The sequence below is a fragment of the Cynoglossus semilaevis genome, chromosome 14 (genome assembly GCF_000523025.1).
Source record: "Cynoglossus semilaevis isolate Cse_v1.0 chromosome 14, Cse_v1.0, whole genome shotgun sequence".
NCBI classification, from domain to species: Eukaryota; Metazoa; Chordata; class Actinopteri; order Pleuronectiformes; family Cynoglossidae; genus Cynoglossus; species Cynoglossus semilaevis.
This window is the reverse complement of record NC_024320.1, coordinates 4,824,024-4,840,970: the sequence shown is the minus strand read 5'-3', so window position 1 is coordinate 4,840,970 and position 16,947 is coordinate 4,824,024. Positions and strand designations below refer to the sequence as shown.

The 16,947-nt window shown below is 38.8% G+C and overlaps 2 protein-coding genes across 7 annotated transcripts in view; one reads left to right on the top strand and one right to left on the bottom strand.

Annotated features, from left to right (window-relative positions):
- Positions 1-2,932, top strand: part of LOC103389258 (vascular endothelial growth factor C-like) — an 11,641-nt gene extending 8,709 nt beyond the window's left edge. Inside the window, exons 6-8 of the mRNA XM_008324594.3 lie at positions 870-995; positions 1,313-1,514; positions 2,461-2,932. Coding sequence (XP_008322816.1) covers positions 870-995; positions 1,313-1,514; positions 2,461-2,572 — 440 coding nt within the window. The 3' untranslated portion in view covers positions 2,573-2,932. The remainder of the gene's footprint in view (positions 1-869; positions 996-1,312; positions 1,515-2,460) is intronic.
- LOC103389254 (uncharacterized) lies at positions 1,370-16,947 on the bottom strand. Of its 6 annotated transcripts, none has more exons than XR_003051702.1 (12): positions 16,682-16,947; positions 15,383-15,528; positions 14,160-14,241; positions 13,944-14,079; positions 13,485-13,687; positions 12,904-13,040; positions 12,681-12,822; positions 12,307-12,588; positions 7,353-12,216; positions 6,740-6,906; positions 6,495-6,615; positions 1,370-1,508 (listed from the first exon to the last, which is right to left on the bottom strand). XR_003051702.1 is itself a non-coding variant. In XM_008324592.3 (10 exons), exons 1-10 carry the CDS (start codon positions 16,805-16,807, stop codon positions 6,896-6,898), a joined length of 6,129 nt encoding a protein of 2,042 aa, XP_008322814.1. In that variant the 5' UTR covers positions 16,808-16,947; the 3' UTR covers positions 5,690-6,895. The 6 variants fall into 6 exon arrangements, 1 of the variants encoding a protein (XP_008322814.1); XR_003051703.1 differs by having other exon boundaries at positions 6,495-6,612; XR_001761105.2 differs by having other exon boundaries at positions 6,495-6,906.

Sequence of the window (16,947 nt, the reverse complement as noted above, 5' to 3'; positions counted from 1 at the left end):
AAATCAGCAGTGAATAATTACAGGCTCGTAGAAAATCTGGCATGTCTCAGTGAAAGCTGCTGTTTGAAGATTCACATAGATCTTTAGGTCTGGTGGTGGTAAACATTGAAGCACGGGTTAAAAGACAAGCGGTTTTCTGTGATTTCACAGCCTCTGAGAACAATACGTTTAAACACTTTAAGTAGTCTTACTTTGATTCAGAACAACAGTCATTAAACATCATCTTGGCTTATCTTATGTTGAAATCCAACAAAGCTATGGCAAAGTTTCAAACTGCTGTCATTCCATTATCGTAACACTTTATTTTTAGATTTTCATGGCACAGAGGTTTTTAGGGAGTTTCTTCCCAAATTTGGAAGAAAATGTCCGAGAATCAGTGTAGAAACTGCCGATTACCTCACTTAGAAAGTTAGGAGGTGTTTTTACAGGTCTGTTTGATTAATAGTTTTGATTAATAAATCATTTTGATATAAAATTTCAGTGAAGTTTTTTTCAAGTGAAACTCTTTGTCCAGAAATTTGGCTGTCTGCCTAAAATAAAACAAACACCATACAGAACTGTGCATAGCATGAAACTAAAATGATGTATTTATGTGTACTTTTAAAACAAATATCAATGTAAACCACAGCTAGCATGGGTGGCTCCCAACACTTTCGGTTTGCTCCCATTTTGAGATTCTAACAATCCCATAGACATCACCCATCACGTCATTTGCAGCTGTCAATCAAGATGCGCCAGCTTTCAGGTTTGAAAAACAGTGGTTTACATTGATATCTGTTTATGTATACAAACGGTTTCTTTGGTTTTTGCATTAAAAAAAAAACAACAGAAAAATGACTTGTTTTGTTTTGGTTTTCCATATGTTGTAGATTCGGGTCTCCTGGCCCTCTGTGGGCCAAACAGGGTTCTTCAGGAGTCCACGTGTGAATGTGTGTGTCGGAATGGACTCACTAAGGACAGCTGTGATCCTGGATGGAAACTGGACCACAATACCTGTAAGCAGGCTATTACTCACATACTCACATACTCCTCCAATGTCAAACTGCCTCTGAAAATAGTTTCAGCACCTGTTGGTGACATCAATTAATTACACACCTGACCATAATTTTACATAACATTATTACATTTATCATGGATAGATGAATGGATGGATGGATGGATGGATGGATGGATAGATAGATAGATAGATAGATAGATAGATAGATAGATAGATAGATAGATAGATAGATAGATAGATAGATAGATAGATAGATAGATAGATTTACTTAGAAAGTTTACAAATATAGTCCTTGACCTTGTTATTTTTTCTCAGGTGAATGTCAGTGTGAGGGCCAGAGTGAAGGGAAGTGGTGTCCAACCGGTCAACGCTGGGACAATGAGTTATGTGGCTGCGTCTGTGCTGCCAACTGTCCTGGAAATCAGCCACTGAATCCTGATACATGTCAGTGTCAGTGCAGAGAGAGTCCACAGTCCTGTCTAAGGCAGGGCAAGAGGTTCAACGCCAACACCTGCAGGTAGGTCAACACAGACATCTCAGACAACAGACAACATTGAACAAGAAGCAGAATCCATTATGGTCAGCTGTTTTCATACAGTAGGACTAGTTGAAAATTTAGCTTTTTTCTTAAAAGTTGACAGCTATCTAGAGAAGATACAGATATTATAGTTTATAATTTTATACAGATATTAGTCAGTTTAGCCAGCTGTGTAATAAGTAAATAAAAACATAAATATACCAATCCAATGTAACCAATGTTCCATCACACTATAAAAACACAAAAGTTAGCGTTTAAACTGACTTAATGATGTTTTCAAATTTCACCAATTTTCAATTTTTCATACTTTTTTTTAATCCCTTGGCGTTCTCTAGCTACTTCAAACATATTTAGCAAAGGTTTGCCAAGCAACACATTAGTCTGGAATATTATTTTATTAGCCCATTAGCTAAACTGTTGTTTAAATTGTTTTAGTTTTGCTTATTTGTAGGTATTTTTGGGGAGCAAATGGTTCATGTCTGAAGGACAGAGCTGTATTTAAGCCTTAATTAGCTAATGTTGAGCCTTTTGTGAGCTTAGCTTAGCATGTGTCTGCATCTTGGAGCAACAGTGTGGGACATTGTTATACTCTTCCCTTATTCAGTTCATTGTTTAGTCTAGTTTGGGTCAGACTCCACATCTGGTCACAGAAGGAGGTGAACAGGAGGCTATTCACCTGCTGGGATATTGGAGAACTGCGTTCCCAGAATGAGGCCTTATTCCAGCTCTCATACACACACACCAAATCGTTTGATGTGAGCACAAACAAAACTTGGTCTGGGTTTCATCCAGAAGGGATATGGAGTTCTGAATACATCATCTCCCCTGTGTCGTCTTTTTATTTCTGCTCTGTTCTTCCTTGTTCTTCGCCCCTTGACCTTAATTTTCCTCTTTTTTTTCTTTTTCTATTCCTTCTCTGATCTAGCTGTTACAGGTTGCCCTGCAGGAAGCCAAGGAGAACGTGTCCGACGGGGTTTTACTACAGCCACCAGGTGTGCCAGTGCATCCCCAACTACATGAGGCCCGAGTGGAATTAAACAGACTGAAGATTCTGCTGTGGTTTGCTGGGCCCTGACCCAAAAACGGGTACTTTCTATCCTGCAAACGAGGAAGGACTGAAAGAATGAACTCCACATTCCTAGTTTTTGCATTACAGCAGACTAACTTTTTGGACGCGAAACTGCTGTATATCTCTACATAGCCAGAACATGATGGACTATTGAGGAGTCTGTGTTCCCACAGCAAGTTGTAGCCAAATCAAGGAATGTCAAACTGCTGCAAAGTGTGAGAAACTAGAAAATCTGAAGGAATAACTACAGTCATTTCAGCAACAATGAGTCATGACGTTGTTTGGAATGTGGGACGACACAATTTGTGCAAAAAAAAAAGTAGAAATGGCCCGGNATATATATATATATATATATTGTATGGTTCTTCAATCAATCAGTTTTGTTTGCATTAACTTCAGATGTTTGTTTTTTAAAGGTGGATATATGATTGGAGTAGTCTATTGATAATTTAAACCTGTCTCAATCAAAACACGGTGTATAGTGAAGCTACAGTGTGAGACTTTTTCCCCAAGTGTTCTGCATCAGTTTTATCTTGTATTGTCATGTTTTCCACTTGGATTGGATTGAACCCAGACATGGGGCACAGAACACTAATGTTTGTAGTTTACCTTGTGGTGGTGGTGCACTACAGAGGGGCAGTGGTGACTTAGTGGCTAAGGAAGCAAACTTGGGTCCGGAGCTGTCAAGTTACCACTGAGGTGTTCACTTTGGTGATGGGTTAAAAGCAGAGGTCACATTTGGTTGTGTGCTGTGTCACAATGAAAAGGAGTTCACTTTACTTCCGAACCAATATTTGTACTCAGAAGGAGAAAAGAAAGTATTTTAATGAATAGTAGCAGGTTTGAATGTTAAGACTCGATATCAGATCTTTCTTTTCTTTACTTTTAAAATGTATTCTAACTTTCTCTCAAAATAAGTTTAGAATTTTAAATTAAACAACATTTTACCTAACCCTATGAACAGTGTTCTTTGGATTGTTCTTTCTGTTTTCCTGTGCCATAAGTGACATCTTAAAACGCTTTCCTGAGTTGAAATGCTAACACCATGCTAGCAAAGCTAGCATTCACAGTAGCAAGCTAGACAAACTTGAGTTTTCTAAAATTACTAACAAACGTCCTTTGGTAACAAGCAAATCCAGTGACAAGGAAATAAAATTAAATAAATCCTGAGAATGCCAACATATTGAGTGTTTACACGGATAAGCTAACATACAACAACAGAGTTTAGAGTTTTACTATGCTACTGCTTACATTTTCACTTATCATAGGCCTAAAACTAAACTTTAAAAGCTAACTTCAAGTTAGACCTATTAGTCAACATCTGGAGATTAACTAAACAACAATGTTACAGTATTTGTGTGCTTCCTCCACCATGGAAACTGGTACTGTAAGATAAGGCTCAGAGTAGTTAGTGATTTTCTGTCCTCTCTAAACCAATACGTACGTAAGCCCTACACTGTACGACTGTATTTCACACTAGTTAAAGGCATTAGAAGGCATGAATTACTAATCTTTATAAGTTAATTTTTATTTTGTCAATGATCTCTATTCTGTTTAAGGGGAAACCTCTTTACTAGCACTAGCTTGGGTCTTCTTCTACATCTTTCTTTCTGTCCCTGGATTTTTTTCTGTGAAGCAAATTAGTTATGTACTTTCACTAGTATTTCAAAGTTACACACTAGAGCGTTTACTTTTTTTTCTTCAACTTATTTAAATTTTCATGAACATTGTATAATATATTTTTGTACATATTTAAATCACTTCATATTTAAGTCATTGATTATTTTTATTATAAAAATGTGTAGCGGTGAAAAAATACTGTATTTAAGTTACAATCAGCCAACATTTCTTTGGAAATCAAAGTTATATTACTGTGTTTGTACCATAACATTACATTGTTTTAAATGATTAATCTTGTTCTGTACTGTAAGATTTCGTTTTACCAGATAATTTGTTGACCTTCTGACTGAGGTCAATACACAGAAAACAATAATATGAAGATGTAGAACAGCAGTGTTGACCTGTGTGTACTGTCTATGCCACAGTGGTGATTTTGTTGCTTCGATTAAATATTTAAAGTCATTCTGTAGATCAAAGTTTTGTCATAATATATTTTGTTCCTTCTTTTATTTTATTACGGAGCCCCTAAAGTACGGAGCCCCTAAAGGGACATGGGGAAAAAAATTAGGTACCCTACATTAATTAAATGCTCACCATATATACAGTACATGTCACACATGACATGCCAGTATCTTAGATTTTCCAACCGTACGTAAAGTGCATGATTGTTTAAAAAAAAAAAAAGTATTACCCTGTATGTATGTGTGACAAAATGTCTTAGATATACTTTCTGGACATACGTTTCTTTTTTTTTTTTCCTTTCTTTTTCTTTAGGGGCTCCGTATTTTATTGACATTTAGTGTGACTTTTTTTTCACAATTCAAATGTAAATAAAAGTGAGAACAGTGAGCCAACAGTTGCTAAAGATTTAAGAAACTTTCTAGAGAGCAAAAATAACTTAATGTTATGTTAATAGTTAAACTGGTAAATATTACAAAAGACCAGGATGACACTGCACTGAGTAATGGAAATTTGAAAAATGTGCCAAACATGGGAGTGAAAGGCAGATTGTGCCAAGATTTAACTGTATTCCCAGAAATGTAAAGGTCATATCGAAAGTGTCCCTGTACAGGTGAGTAATATGAAGAAAAATATTGTCTGGATTCTACAATACAAAACAAAATGTACAAACCTTGACCTAAACATATTATATATATATATATACAGTATATATAACCTCAGTAGACTGAACACTATTACTTGGGATACTACTACTTTGTTACTACAGATCCTTTCAGCTTTAGTATAAAGACAAAATCAGAATTAAAATACAAAATGTATGACTTGGACCAACACTAGTCTACGACCCTTTTTAATAAACAGTGTCAGAAAGTCTTATTAAGTGTTAAATCTGACTGTTTCAGAGGACACATGCCTCATCCAGTAACTAACATTTCAGTAACTAAAATCATTTAATGCAATACTGCATTCAGCAGTTGTCTGTCAAGACAAGGCAAAAGAGAAATAAGTTTGGAAATAGGTTTTATTTTCATCTTCAGGAACAAAATATAAACCCAGAGGCAACAACAACAGACCCTCCCTCCCATCAATTCATAGAATAACTCAGTGAAACTCTTCAAGTATTTACAAAAGATAGAAAATAAAACATAAATAAATATAACCTGCTGCTGATGCTCATAGTTTCACTGTCACTTCCCCCTTCTTCTCTGAACATTTACCTTCAAAGAGAATTCACAATGTCTCATGGTCTATGAAAGATAATGATAACACTGAAGTTAAAAAAAAAATTTTTTTAAGTGAGAATTAATCACATTAGATAAAAGATAGGCTCCTCCAGTGATGCTTAAAAACAAGACAGGAATTTTGAAAGATGCAAAGGTCTGAGTGGGAACATTGCAGATGTTATTGCTAAATAAAACTGTAACTATTTAACAAATGTCAATTGAAGCATTTCTGAATCTTTTACAGCAATAACTGCAGCAGGAAAGCTGCCTGTACACGTCTGTAGCAAATAAAGACCAAAAAAAGCTAAATGCGCTGAGGCTACAGATTGGTGCACATTGACCCCTAGTGGTCGCTAATGATGGAAGAAATAACGTTAGCATTTCAGAATTTATACATAAAACATTCAAAACAAGGTTCAAACAGTGAATCACAAGTTATAATTTTAGCTCTTTAATCAATAATTTTTCATTTTCATTTTTTCATTTTTCATTTAACTTTAAAGAATAATCAGAGAAAATGATGTTAAGCATATCATTTTAATTAATATGGAGAGTGCAAAAAGCAAAATGTGATTTATGGCTTACTGGTGTGGAGAATGTGTCTTAGCGACAGCACTAGCAGCTTTCTTGTCATTAAGCTTCTGTTTTCTTTGCTGTTCTTGTCACAGCTGCGATGCTTAAATCTCCACACACCAGGTCCAAGCTGCTGAAAACAGCACATCGGTTTCAGAGCAGGCACTTCATTCAGTTCTTCAGTCTAACTATGACTCAGTTCAGTTCTTTTTTTAAATGTATTTATAAAATTGGCTTTTCTGTCCATGTCCACTTACTGGCTTTGTAATTGGACACTTGCTGCCATTTTCTTCCTATCAACATCCTGCTGTCTCATAAAAGAATCTATTAGGTCATAATTCAGAGGACTTTGAGGTATGGTGCATCCAGGAGCTCCATAAAGATCCACAGGAACGCAAGAAAACAAGACCTTCTTAGCTGTTGCCTAAAAAAAAAAAAAAAAAGTAATTTTCAACAACTTTGTCTTGAATGAGAAAAGAGCTGTTTCCAGAGTCAGCACTAATATACAATATACACAATATACAACAGTCAGTTCTATTTTACTACAAAGTGCTACATCAACACTAACTGACCACTCTTACGCTGTGGTGACGTCAGTTATTCATTTTTTCACCACACGGGGGCAATGCAGCACCAAATGTTTATTGGTTGAGGGCAAGGAATAAGAAGTACATAATGGATAGATGTTTTAAAAGTTTGGTGGCATTTGGCAGGTTCCATTCAGGCCAGTGTTTTTATTAATTAATTTACAATGAAGGAAGGACAGATTTAAAAAACTGCAACTTCTGCTGCAAACACTGTGATAGATATTATCTGAAGTGTGTTGTAGGAACTAAAGAAAGATCTAAAAAAAAAAAAGACTGAACTCACCCTCATCATCAGAGTCAAACCCAAAGAGGTTGGTGCACTTCTGCAGCTGCAGGTGATGCTGCAGATCCTCTGTGCTGTTAAAAGAAGCAAAACAGTTTTTGCACCGCTGCCTCTGCTGCGCTGTAGGGACACTGGTCTCTCCAGGAGGGGGCAGAGACTCACTGGGAGGCGATTGAAGGAGGGGCCCCTCCTTTCTCCGCTTGGGCATGGAAATGAAACTCTCATGCAGGTAAACGGTGGGGGGAGGCCGCAGGTGTGGCATCTTGCTGTAAACAGCAAGAGCTTCGATGCACACGGAAGATTTCAGGGATTCAGCTTTGGACTTCCTCTCCCTGGAGCCTCTGTGTTGTCCACCTAAAGTTTTCTGCGCAGTCTCCACCTTGACGTTAGATTCCGATCTTGGATGTTGCTCAGAATCTGACTGGTGGTGGTCACGTTTTTTCTTCCTTACATTCTTCTTAACACCCTCTGAGGAAGTTCTCATATGTTTCTTCTTTGTCTTGGTTGGATTAGATACCTTTAGCTCTTTAGACTTTGTTGATTCAGGATCTGTTGTTTCTTCCTTAGGTTTTGCTTCATCAGCTGGTGAAGAATCCTTACCGTCAGCTAAGATGTTGGGATCGGCAGCTATGGAGCAATCAGAGCTGACAGCCTCTTTGTGAACAACCACATGCTTTCCCTTTTCATTTTCACTAAGGTTGTTTGGAACCACTACTGATGATGATACTTCTTCTGTGACTCCCTCTCGTTTCTGTTCTACACGTTCTGACTGAACCCTTTTGTCTGGTCGTTGGCAGTGGTTTTTCCTTACCCTCTTCTTGTCAATAGCATTTTGCTTCCTTTTCCCTCGGCTGGAGACTAAAGGATTACTGTTCTTCTCTTGTGATCTTTCTTTTTTCTTGGGTTTTGATTTCTTGAATTTTTTATTTTTGGATAACCTTTTTAATTTCTTGTCTGACACACAAGGCGGCATCTTGTAGAAACAATTTACAGAAACAACAGACAGAGACTGGCTTGATAGATTTTGTGAAGTGTTCTCTTCCCTTTCTACTTTCATGTTAGCAGGTCCTTCGGCCACTGCTAACACTTCAACCTGTGGGAGAGCAGGTGTATCCTCGGGTGGCCTTTCCAAAGCAGTCTCAGGTAATTCCCCAACTCTATCTGAGTCGAATATGCTGTCTGTAGCCTTCGTGTGTGAAATAGCATCAGGACTTGTGCTCATCTCCACTTCACCAGCGTTTTCGTGAGGACTTGGGCTCCGCTTTACTTTCTCAGGGTTTAAGGTGTTTAACCTCAAAGTCTTCTCTGCCGTGGACATTTTGATTGGTCGGTTTAAACTTTTGGATGCCACAAGAGCTGCAAGATTTTTGAGCAAATCCTTCTTTTGATTCTCCTCAATCTGCTTGTTTGCTGTGTTTTTACTTGGTAATTCATCACCTGGTCTCTCCATAGCATTGTTGTCTTGCTGGACTGTCTTTGTTGCCTGGGTCAAAAGTTTAAGATCATTTTGGCAGATATCTGGGACTTCACTAGTACTAGGTTTCTGACAGGTTGAAGTGTTGGCATCCTGTACCACCTGTTGATGTTTTGCCTTTGGAGTTCGCCTTCTTCCCCGATGTAATGCTGAACTAACCTTAACCAGATCTGTCCTCATCTTGGATCTTCGTTTATGTTTCCGCAATGATGAGGAGATGACTTTCCTTGGATTTTTGTTTCTCAATGCCCGTCTCTGATTAGAATAAGCACGCCGTAAAAAATCAGAATCATAGGATTCCTTTCTGTTGTCCATTTCTCGTTTCACCACACATTTTCTGATGCTGGACAGAGCCTTAGCTTTTATTCGGGATGAGGTGTTGATGGCACGACTTCTTAGTTTACGCTTAACCTTCAAACTCAAATTGTCAGCAGCCGTAGGAGCAGCAGTGTCTCGCATCTTGTGATCCTCTTGTTTCTTCCCGTTTGTTGCTTTACTTTGTTTATCATCTTTTTGCTCAGGTGTGCTCTTTTTCACTCTGGCGTGTTTTGAGGCGTAGTGCTCTCTTTCGTGGAGGTTCAGCGCCCACAGACAGATAAATAGTTTGGAACAAGCAGGGTGGCAGCATACTGCCTGCAGAGGGCTGTGCCTTCTTGCGTGGCGTCTCATCTCCATTCCTGTTTTGAATCTGGCTGTGCAGCCCTTGTGAAGGCAAGGGTACCGTGGAACTGTTCTGTGACTTTCAACATGGTGTAGAAAGTGTTCAAAGCTCCACAAGACCCTCATGCAAATAGCACACCTACTGTTACCAACACGAAACGCCAGCTCTAAAGGTTTGGCCTCTCCATGGTGATCCTCCAGAGCATGGTACAAGAGTGCCACACGATTTTTCATCAGGTCTGTAGACCAAGTGCAACCGTTCACCGGGCAGTAAAGCGTCTCCTGAGGTTTGGCTCGTTTCCCCTCAACATCTTTTTCATTTTGTTTTGAAGCTGCCTTCAGATTCTGAGGAGAGTTGATCTCTTCCAAAGATGCAGTGGAATTTGGCTGATGATGTTTACGGTCATTTCTCTTTCCATCAGTCTCTCTCAATTCACTCAGATGCCTGTGCACTTCCTTTTTGCGTAGATGACCATTTGCCTTGTGAACAGTATGTTGCCTTGACGTGTTCTGTTTCTGAACAGGAACCACATTTATATTTGATCTTAAGCATCTGGATTCAGAGGGGGTTGAGTCCTGAAAGGACTGTTGAGGATATACAGTAGATTTCCTCGGCCTTCCACGACTTCGTCGTGCCAACGGCTTATCTGAGTTGACATCTTTGGAGGAGGTGTTAGATGGGCAGGTGTTTATTTTCTCTAACACACAATTTTCCTGGGCTTTGATCTTCTTGAGCTTCTCTATATGATCAGACAGATGCATCATGGCCAAAAGATCATCTCTGAATATCACCCCACAGAACATACACTCGTCTTTTCTGTAATGGAACATTGCATGTGCGACAACATGACGTCCTTTAAAGTCCTTGTGACAGAAGGTACAGCAGTATTCCAACTTAGATTCTTCAGTTTCAGGTTCAGTTTCCTCACCACTATCCTCAGAACATGTTTGCCCTTTTACTTGATTTAGTTGCACGTCTACAACTTTCTCATGTGTTAGCACTTTCTCATTTTCTAGATCTCGACCAAGTGCTTCAGGTTCAATTTTAGTTACCACTTCTGTTACTAATGTCAGAGAAGAGATGTTGTTTATATTGTTTCGGTCTGATGACAAATAAATATCATCAGTTTCTGATATTTTACTCTGAGTGACCTTTTTACCCATAGAAGCAGCATAGCTGTTTGCAGTAGAGATTTTGTCTGGATCAGCCTGTGAAGAAAGTGACTTGTGCTTTTGTTCCTCATTTTTAAAAACATCTTGAGACTGGGAGGCTGCTTGGGAATTCAAAGAGATTTTATCACTACCCAGCTTTGCTGTAGTAGGAGCTTCTGAAAGGCCCTCTTCACACTGAACTTTACAGACCTTTTCTAAATGTGAGGATTGTGCCATTTTGGATGCAGCAGTTTCAGATGCAATAGTGACTTTCATCTCCAGAGCAGGCACCTCACAGAGGTCTCGTCCTGAAGCTACACTTTGATCCTGGATTGTATCCAAGACTGGGAGATTGTGGCTGGCTTTCTCTTCAACAGCAGACTTTTCATGAACCTCTTTTGCTGAAGGCAACTTTCTTTTACGAGAACGGTGGAGGACCTTCTTGAACCCCACTGGTTCCACAACAGATTTTTCAAAGAGTTGTCTTCCGACTGTTGTCCTTCGTAAAGAAGTTCTTCTTTTCATCCTGGACTTTTCATGCCTATGTCTTGAATTTTTAGGAGGACTTGCCTGCGCAGAAGAGCGTGTGATGGTTGAAACTGAGCTGTGGACAATTGAGCCGTTACCTTTTCCTTTCTGTCTGCGAGCGTAACAGTGCAACTGTTGTACCAACATTGATTCATCCCGGGCTCTAAGAATAACCTCTTTGCCGTGTGCATTTTTCAAAGGTGATGACGTTGCGGGAAGCTTTACTGTAGGTTTGTAGAGAAGAACTTGGGGTATTCCTTTCTCCCTGTTACAACAGTCTTCATTAAATGTTCCATACAATTCATTGTCTGGTAAAGAGAGCTCAAGAATTACTTGAGGCATAGGATGTTGTTCAAGCGCATCTACAGAAAGTCCACTTTGGTCATTGTGTTGTATGTCCTTAAAGCTTGTTGTCGCTTTATGGTTTCCTGTGTTCTTTTCCTGAACTGATTGAGGGCTCTGTTCAACAGAAGATTGATGATTTTTCTGAAGTTTCAACCACTGCTTTGTTAATTTACGAGACCTCTTCTCTACGACAGATCCCGAGTCTTCCAAAAGCCACCTAGGTGTTCTAATTCTTCTTTTTGGTGGGTTCTTTGCAAAAAGTCTTGTTACACGCCTGAGTTCTCCATACCTTAGGCTGACACTATCCTGAATTCTCTCTAGCTGCCAAAATGAACGTCTTAGAGGTTCAGATGATACTTCCTTTAAGGACTGTGACCCTGGAGTTCTATTCCTTTTTACAGTGTTATCAACATTTACCCTTTTTCTGTATGAGCCCATCCTTAGTCTTTTGGATACAGAGTCAGTGTTTTCTTTAAGACAGCTGTCCTCTTTGAGCTGTCTCTTCTTGGTTGCTGCCTTACAGTGACCTGTCTTTGCTTTTTGACAAGAAGACTCTTTGGTGCAGTAGTTTGAGATCCATTTGTCCTCCATGACTTCTTCAAGGGCAGCACTCACCACCTTCTCACTCAGCAACTCCAGACAGCTAGTTCGCAAGGCAATGAGGTTCCAAAACTCTGGGTCAAAGTAGAGGTCTTTCTTTAAGATCTGGAGAAAAGCAAAATTCTGAAATTCAGTACACCAAGTTCAGGACATCAATAAAACAAGATTGTGATTTTTGAGAAAGTTAGGTCTTACCCTCAATGTTTCACAGCGAACATTATTTCCAATTGGACTGCATTCCACCTGGTACTCTTGATCTGGATGCATGTACAAAATGTACACCAACTTGTAGGCTTCTACAGTGCGTTCCAAGAAAAAAACAAGAAGGGCACACAACCGGCAAATCTCCAGGTCATTTGGAAGCAGGCCAGCAATGGTTTTGTAGATGAGGGACTTAGTGATGACATCACAGGGAAGGTGGGACCCCAGGGCGTTAGCACAAAGCTCCACGCAGAACTGTTTACCATCTTCACCCAGCTAATAATTTAGAGAAATACAGGACATAGTGTCAATAAATTGTATATTTTTTTAATATTTATAGTTTTAATAAAGAAAAGCAGAAAACACACTTCTTGCAAAATGGCTCTGATGAACGGAAAGATTGAGTTGATGTTGGTGGTAAAACTCATCAGATGTCGACTCTCTTCAAGTAGAGCTTGCTTGGATGTTTTCAACCGACTGTGAAGATTGCTCCAAATGGAGACAAGATCACTGCCAAAAAAATATATAAAATATTCAGTCCGTATTCTGCATAAGTAAGCCTCACAACAGTTGTAGTGTAAGGATGCTTACGTCAAGTAGTACATGTCTCCCCTACGGAGCTGTTGTGCAAGAAAAGCTCTGCCAAGACCAAGCAGTAAGTTGTTGTCCTCCTCCAGCTCTAGACTACAGAGGATGTGGACTGCATCTTTTCCATTCACATCACCCACCTGAAAAAAGGATGGAAGTAGGTATTTTACCACCATGTGTGGATTTGTGTGGACATTTTTTTAACATTTGTACATTTTATAAACAAATTCACATTTTAGGGGAAAATATTACAAATACACGCCTGTAATTAACACATTGAAAAGCAGACATTGCCATTTTAATTAATGACATTTAAGTACCACAAGTAATGTCATGTACTATAGTGAGTATGTGTTCCTATTTATCCATTTGTAAATGTGCTCAGTAAATTACAAGTCTCTTTGAGAAAAACGTGAATTGATTTTCAACAAAACAAAAACTTTACTAAGGGACGTTATGTTATGTTGTTTTCATTTTCAATAGTTTATATTCATCCCAGAGTCTACATTTGTTTTCATTTATTCAAACAAGTCAGAAAATGTAAAGACGGATCACCGTAACTTCATGTTGCGCACTAAACATACCTCTGTGTGCAGTCGTTCATGCTGTGAACTTTTGTAAAGCCACGTGAGGTAGACCTGGAGGAAGATTGGATGCTGCCCTGCTATGGGATGGTGGGCACAACATTTAGCCAAGGACATTGCCTCAGCCTCTTTTTTACAGGACAAAAGGTAGCGCACACGAAGCTCAAAGAACACTGCCAGCTCCGAGCTGATGTACTCATCCACTAAAGGAAAAGTGAGGAATATTTTCGTTAACACATTATTTGTCAGTCACAGTGCAAGTATCTATTTGATAGATGATATAGATATAGATATAGCATGTGGAAGTTTACTATTTGAACCATAACCTAAACTTGGAAGGTAAAGCAGTTTGACACAACAGTAAGCATGTACATTTGTTTATTGGGACACATTTTATGAACAAAGAGATTTCAAGTCATCCATTCAGATTTTTAATTGTCCTTTGACAATGTTACGTACCTTCATTCTGAGGTAAATTGGACTCGCTGAGAATTGCTTGTAAGATGGAGTTGGCCCATGGCCCACCGCTTTTGAGCAGATGCCCCACCTGCAGTAAGTGAACATTCTGATGCTTTGCAAGGCCCAGACAACTTTCCTAATAAAGTGGCGAGATAGAAAATGTTAGTTAACATGTAAATGTGTTGGGTTCCTCCATCACTGATTCTTCTTTCTTACCTGGAATGTAGCAGTGATACTTTGCAATGACTCCTCACAGAAGTCTTTCTGGTCGAAGAAAAGCAGCAACTCAAAAGCACTTCTGTGACAAAAGCACAGCACATGTCAAGTCATACTGTTAATGGGTCCGCACTCCAGAATCCAATTATCAATAAACCAGCATCTTTCACTTTCATTTTGATGAAGTTATTTTGGTATTGAATGTACATTTACTGAAAATGAAATGTTCCCTGTTCAAAATGACTACCTGCCTTTTGGCTGTGTTTAGAAAGCCCTCAGTAACAAAACTAGGAACAAGAAAACTCAGTGTTCATGATGACAAAAAAAGGTCAGTTTAAAAAAAACAAAAAAAAAAACAAAAGACAGCTTTCAACTTTCTTTCTTTCAGTAGATGTTAACATGGCTGTCCAGAAAATTCCCAAAAGCAATCCCAGAGCAAGCCAACAAATAAATAAAGGAACAATCATCCTACAGGCTAATACTCTTTTTTGACTTATTTGGACTGATAGCAGAAGCTTCTAACAGTACCAGAAATAGGGCTATTCTTTACTGCCCGGAAATAGTTCCTGCTCCATATACTGTGACTAAAAAGTCCCTGCTGTGACAAGAAAAAAACCCGAAAAAAATTCAAACCAATATCTACATTTCTTGTATGGTAACACAGGTGTAATAGCAGGCACTGCAACAAAGGATTTTTTAGCTTAATAGTTATGTCAATAGGCATGCAGATGTTTTTAACAGCCCTGCCAACCTTATAAGCTTGCCCCAAACAGAAGTGAATAATTCCAAGTTGTGTATTTTATTATTAATAGAGGTCATGTGATACTTAAAAAGAAGTGACAACTATTAATCATAAAATGTATGATTAATTTTGGGGGGCAAATGTTCACAGAACTACATTTTTACTAACCAAACATTGAACCAGTAAACCACTGAAGACAGAAAAGCGAAGGTACATGTTAATAAACAAGCCAAAACTGTATCACTCAAACAACAATCTCAAGAGCGACATCAGGTCCTATAGTGATTATTGACTGTTGTTGAAGATGAGCAGTAACACATTTTGATTATTTTAATAGCCGGTATGTTGTACTAATAAAGTGTTAACTGTGTGATAAAACAAACAGTAGTTGGTACATAGGTTTTTTAGTACCCTCTTGACTAGTTTGATGATGATAAAATTAACCGGATGAGAATACCAGATGAGAAAATTGTGTACTCACAAAGCCAGACTACTAAGTGTGTCCAGCACATGATCACAGTTGGATGGAAAGGAGGTGGAAGCTTGGGCAAAATAGCAGAGAGCTCTCTGGAGGATCCTGAGCTGAGGCAGTGGCACTTGCCAATGAGAAGTGAAATCCTCCACCAACTGTATGAAGAGATGGCAAAGATAATTATATGTTTTGGCTAAAGGTTTGTGTACATGAGAAATGGAGATGGTTGGTGTAACCCTAGAGGAAGCAATATATATGTATAGTGATACTGAGGCATTCAATTTTAAAATATATTCTAAATATAAGAATAAAGTGAGCATAAATATTTTACACGGACAATGGAAATTTGGGAAAATATATAGACAACTGCTGCTGTGGTAGTCATAATGAAGTCATTGATGTTAAAAACTCTAGAGACATCAATAAAGCACCAATAAGTGATATTCAATCTCCATCAGCGCAAACAAACAAAATAAAACAGTGACATGCTTCCAGATTTGTTTTTGTTATGCCATGCATCAGCAGTGTTCTGTGATATATTAGGCTGTGAACTTTTTGTAGCGTACACCGACGCAAACCTTAAGGGTATCGTCATTTTTAACAGCCTTTAACTGCACGAATGATAGTGCGTATAACTAAGAATTAGGCATGATCTATGCAATCTAAAAGTCTAAAATTGTCCCTTAATGCGACACTTTGACATTGTTTGATGATCCTATGATGTAAGACTTACACTAATAATTCTGGAATCCATGTTGGCCTATTCTGTGATGGTCACACTATAATGTGCATTAATATCACGCAAATGTGTGGCTGTTTATAAAAATGTATGCAGATTAATTTCTTACTAGACATAATAAAACATGAACTGAATATCAAATATATTTTCTAACCTAAAATCGATGTCGGTTCGGAAGCTGAAAAAGTTTACTAGCAAGATGAACAAAAAAGTTATCTACTCAGTGACACAGGCTAACTTATAGATGGGCTAGTTGCATTAGATGGTCAGCTGGCTGTGGCTGTTAGCAGAGTTAGCCTCTTGAATTGCACATAGAACACATTTAGTGCAAATGTTTGTCATTTTCCGACTGAAGGGCGTTTTTAGCGTAACATAAGTTTGAGCTTGTATCGTAAGAAAGGCAGTGAAATAAAGTTCTGGCTTTTTAAAACAACGAAACCTTTCCGGATAATAGGGAGGCTAACTGCTAAGGCTAACGCTACGGGGGGAGGGGGTGTCGGCTAACAAACTCACATACGAGACTGTCTTTGATAACTAGCCTGTCACCCGCTAAAGACAGGGCCCCTTACCTTGCAAAAGTCGGTACAGAAGGCTTTACTGTCCCCACGCAGCTCCTCACTAGAATAGTGGTCCAATAAACTCTGTAACTGGGACTCCAGAGCTATTAAATCGCATTCACTGGTTTCCTCCGCCATACTGCTTGTCTAGCCTTGCTCGTAGCAGCAGCCACCACACAGCACATACATTGCTTTGACAGCGCTGATTGGCCGCTCAGAACGTGTGGGGGCTTGCTCCTTCACGACACTGGCGTACGCCGGTTTGTTACTAAACGGGG

What these genes read in the sequence shown, in the direction of transcription:
- LOC103389254 (XM_008324592.3), bottom strand. Translation starts at nt 16,807, where the DNA reads ATGGCGGAGGAAACCAGTGAATGCGATTTAATAGCTCTGGAGTCCCAG. An exon ending in ATGAACGACTGCACACAGAG is followed by an intron (nt 13,041 to 13,484) that starts GTATGTTTAGTG and finishes TCCTTTTTTCAG; the next exon opens with GTGGGTGATGTGAATGGAAA. An exon ending in TCAGAGCCATTTTGCAAGAA is followed by an intron (nt 12,589 to 12,680) that starts GTGTGTTTTCTG and finishes CTAAATTATTAG; the next exon opens with CTGGGTGAAGATGGTAAACA.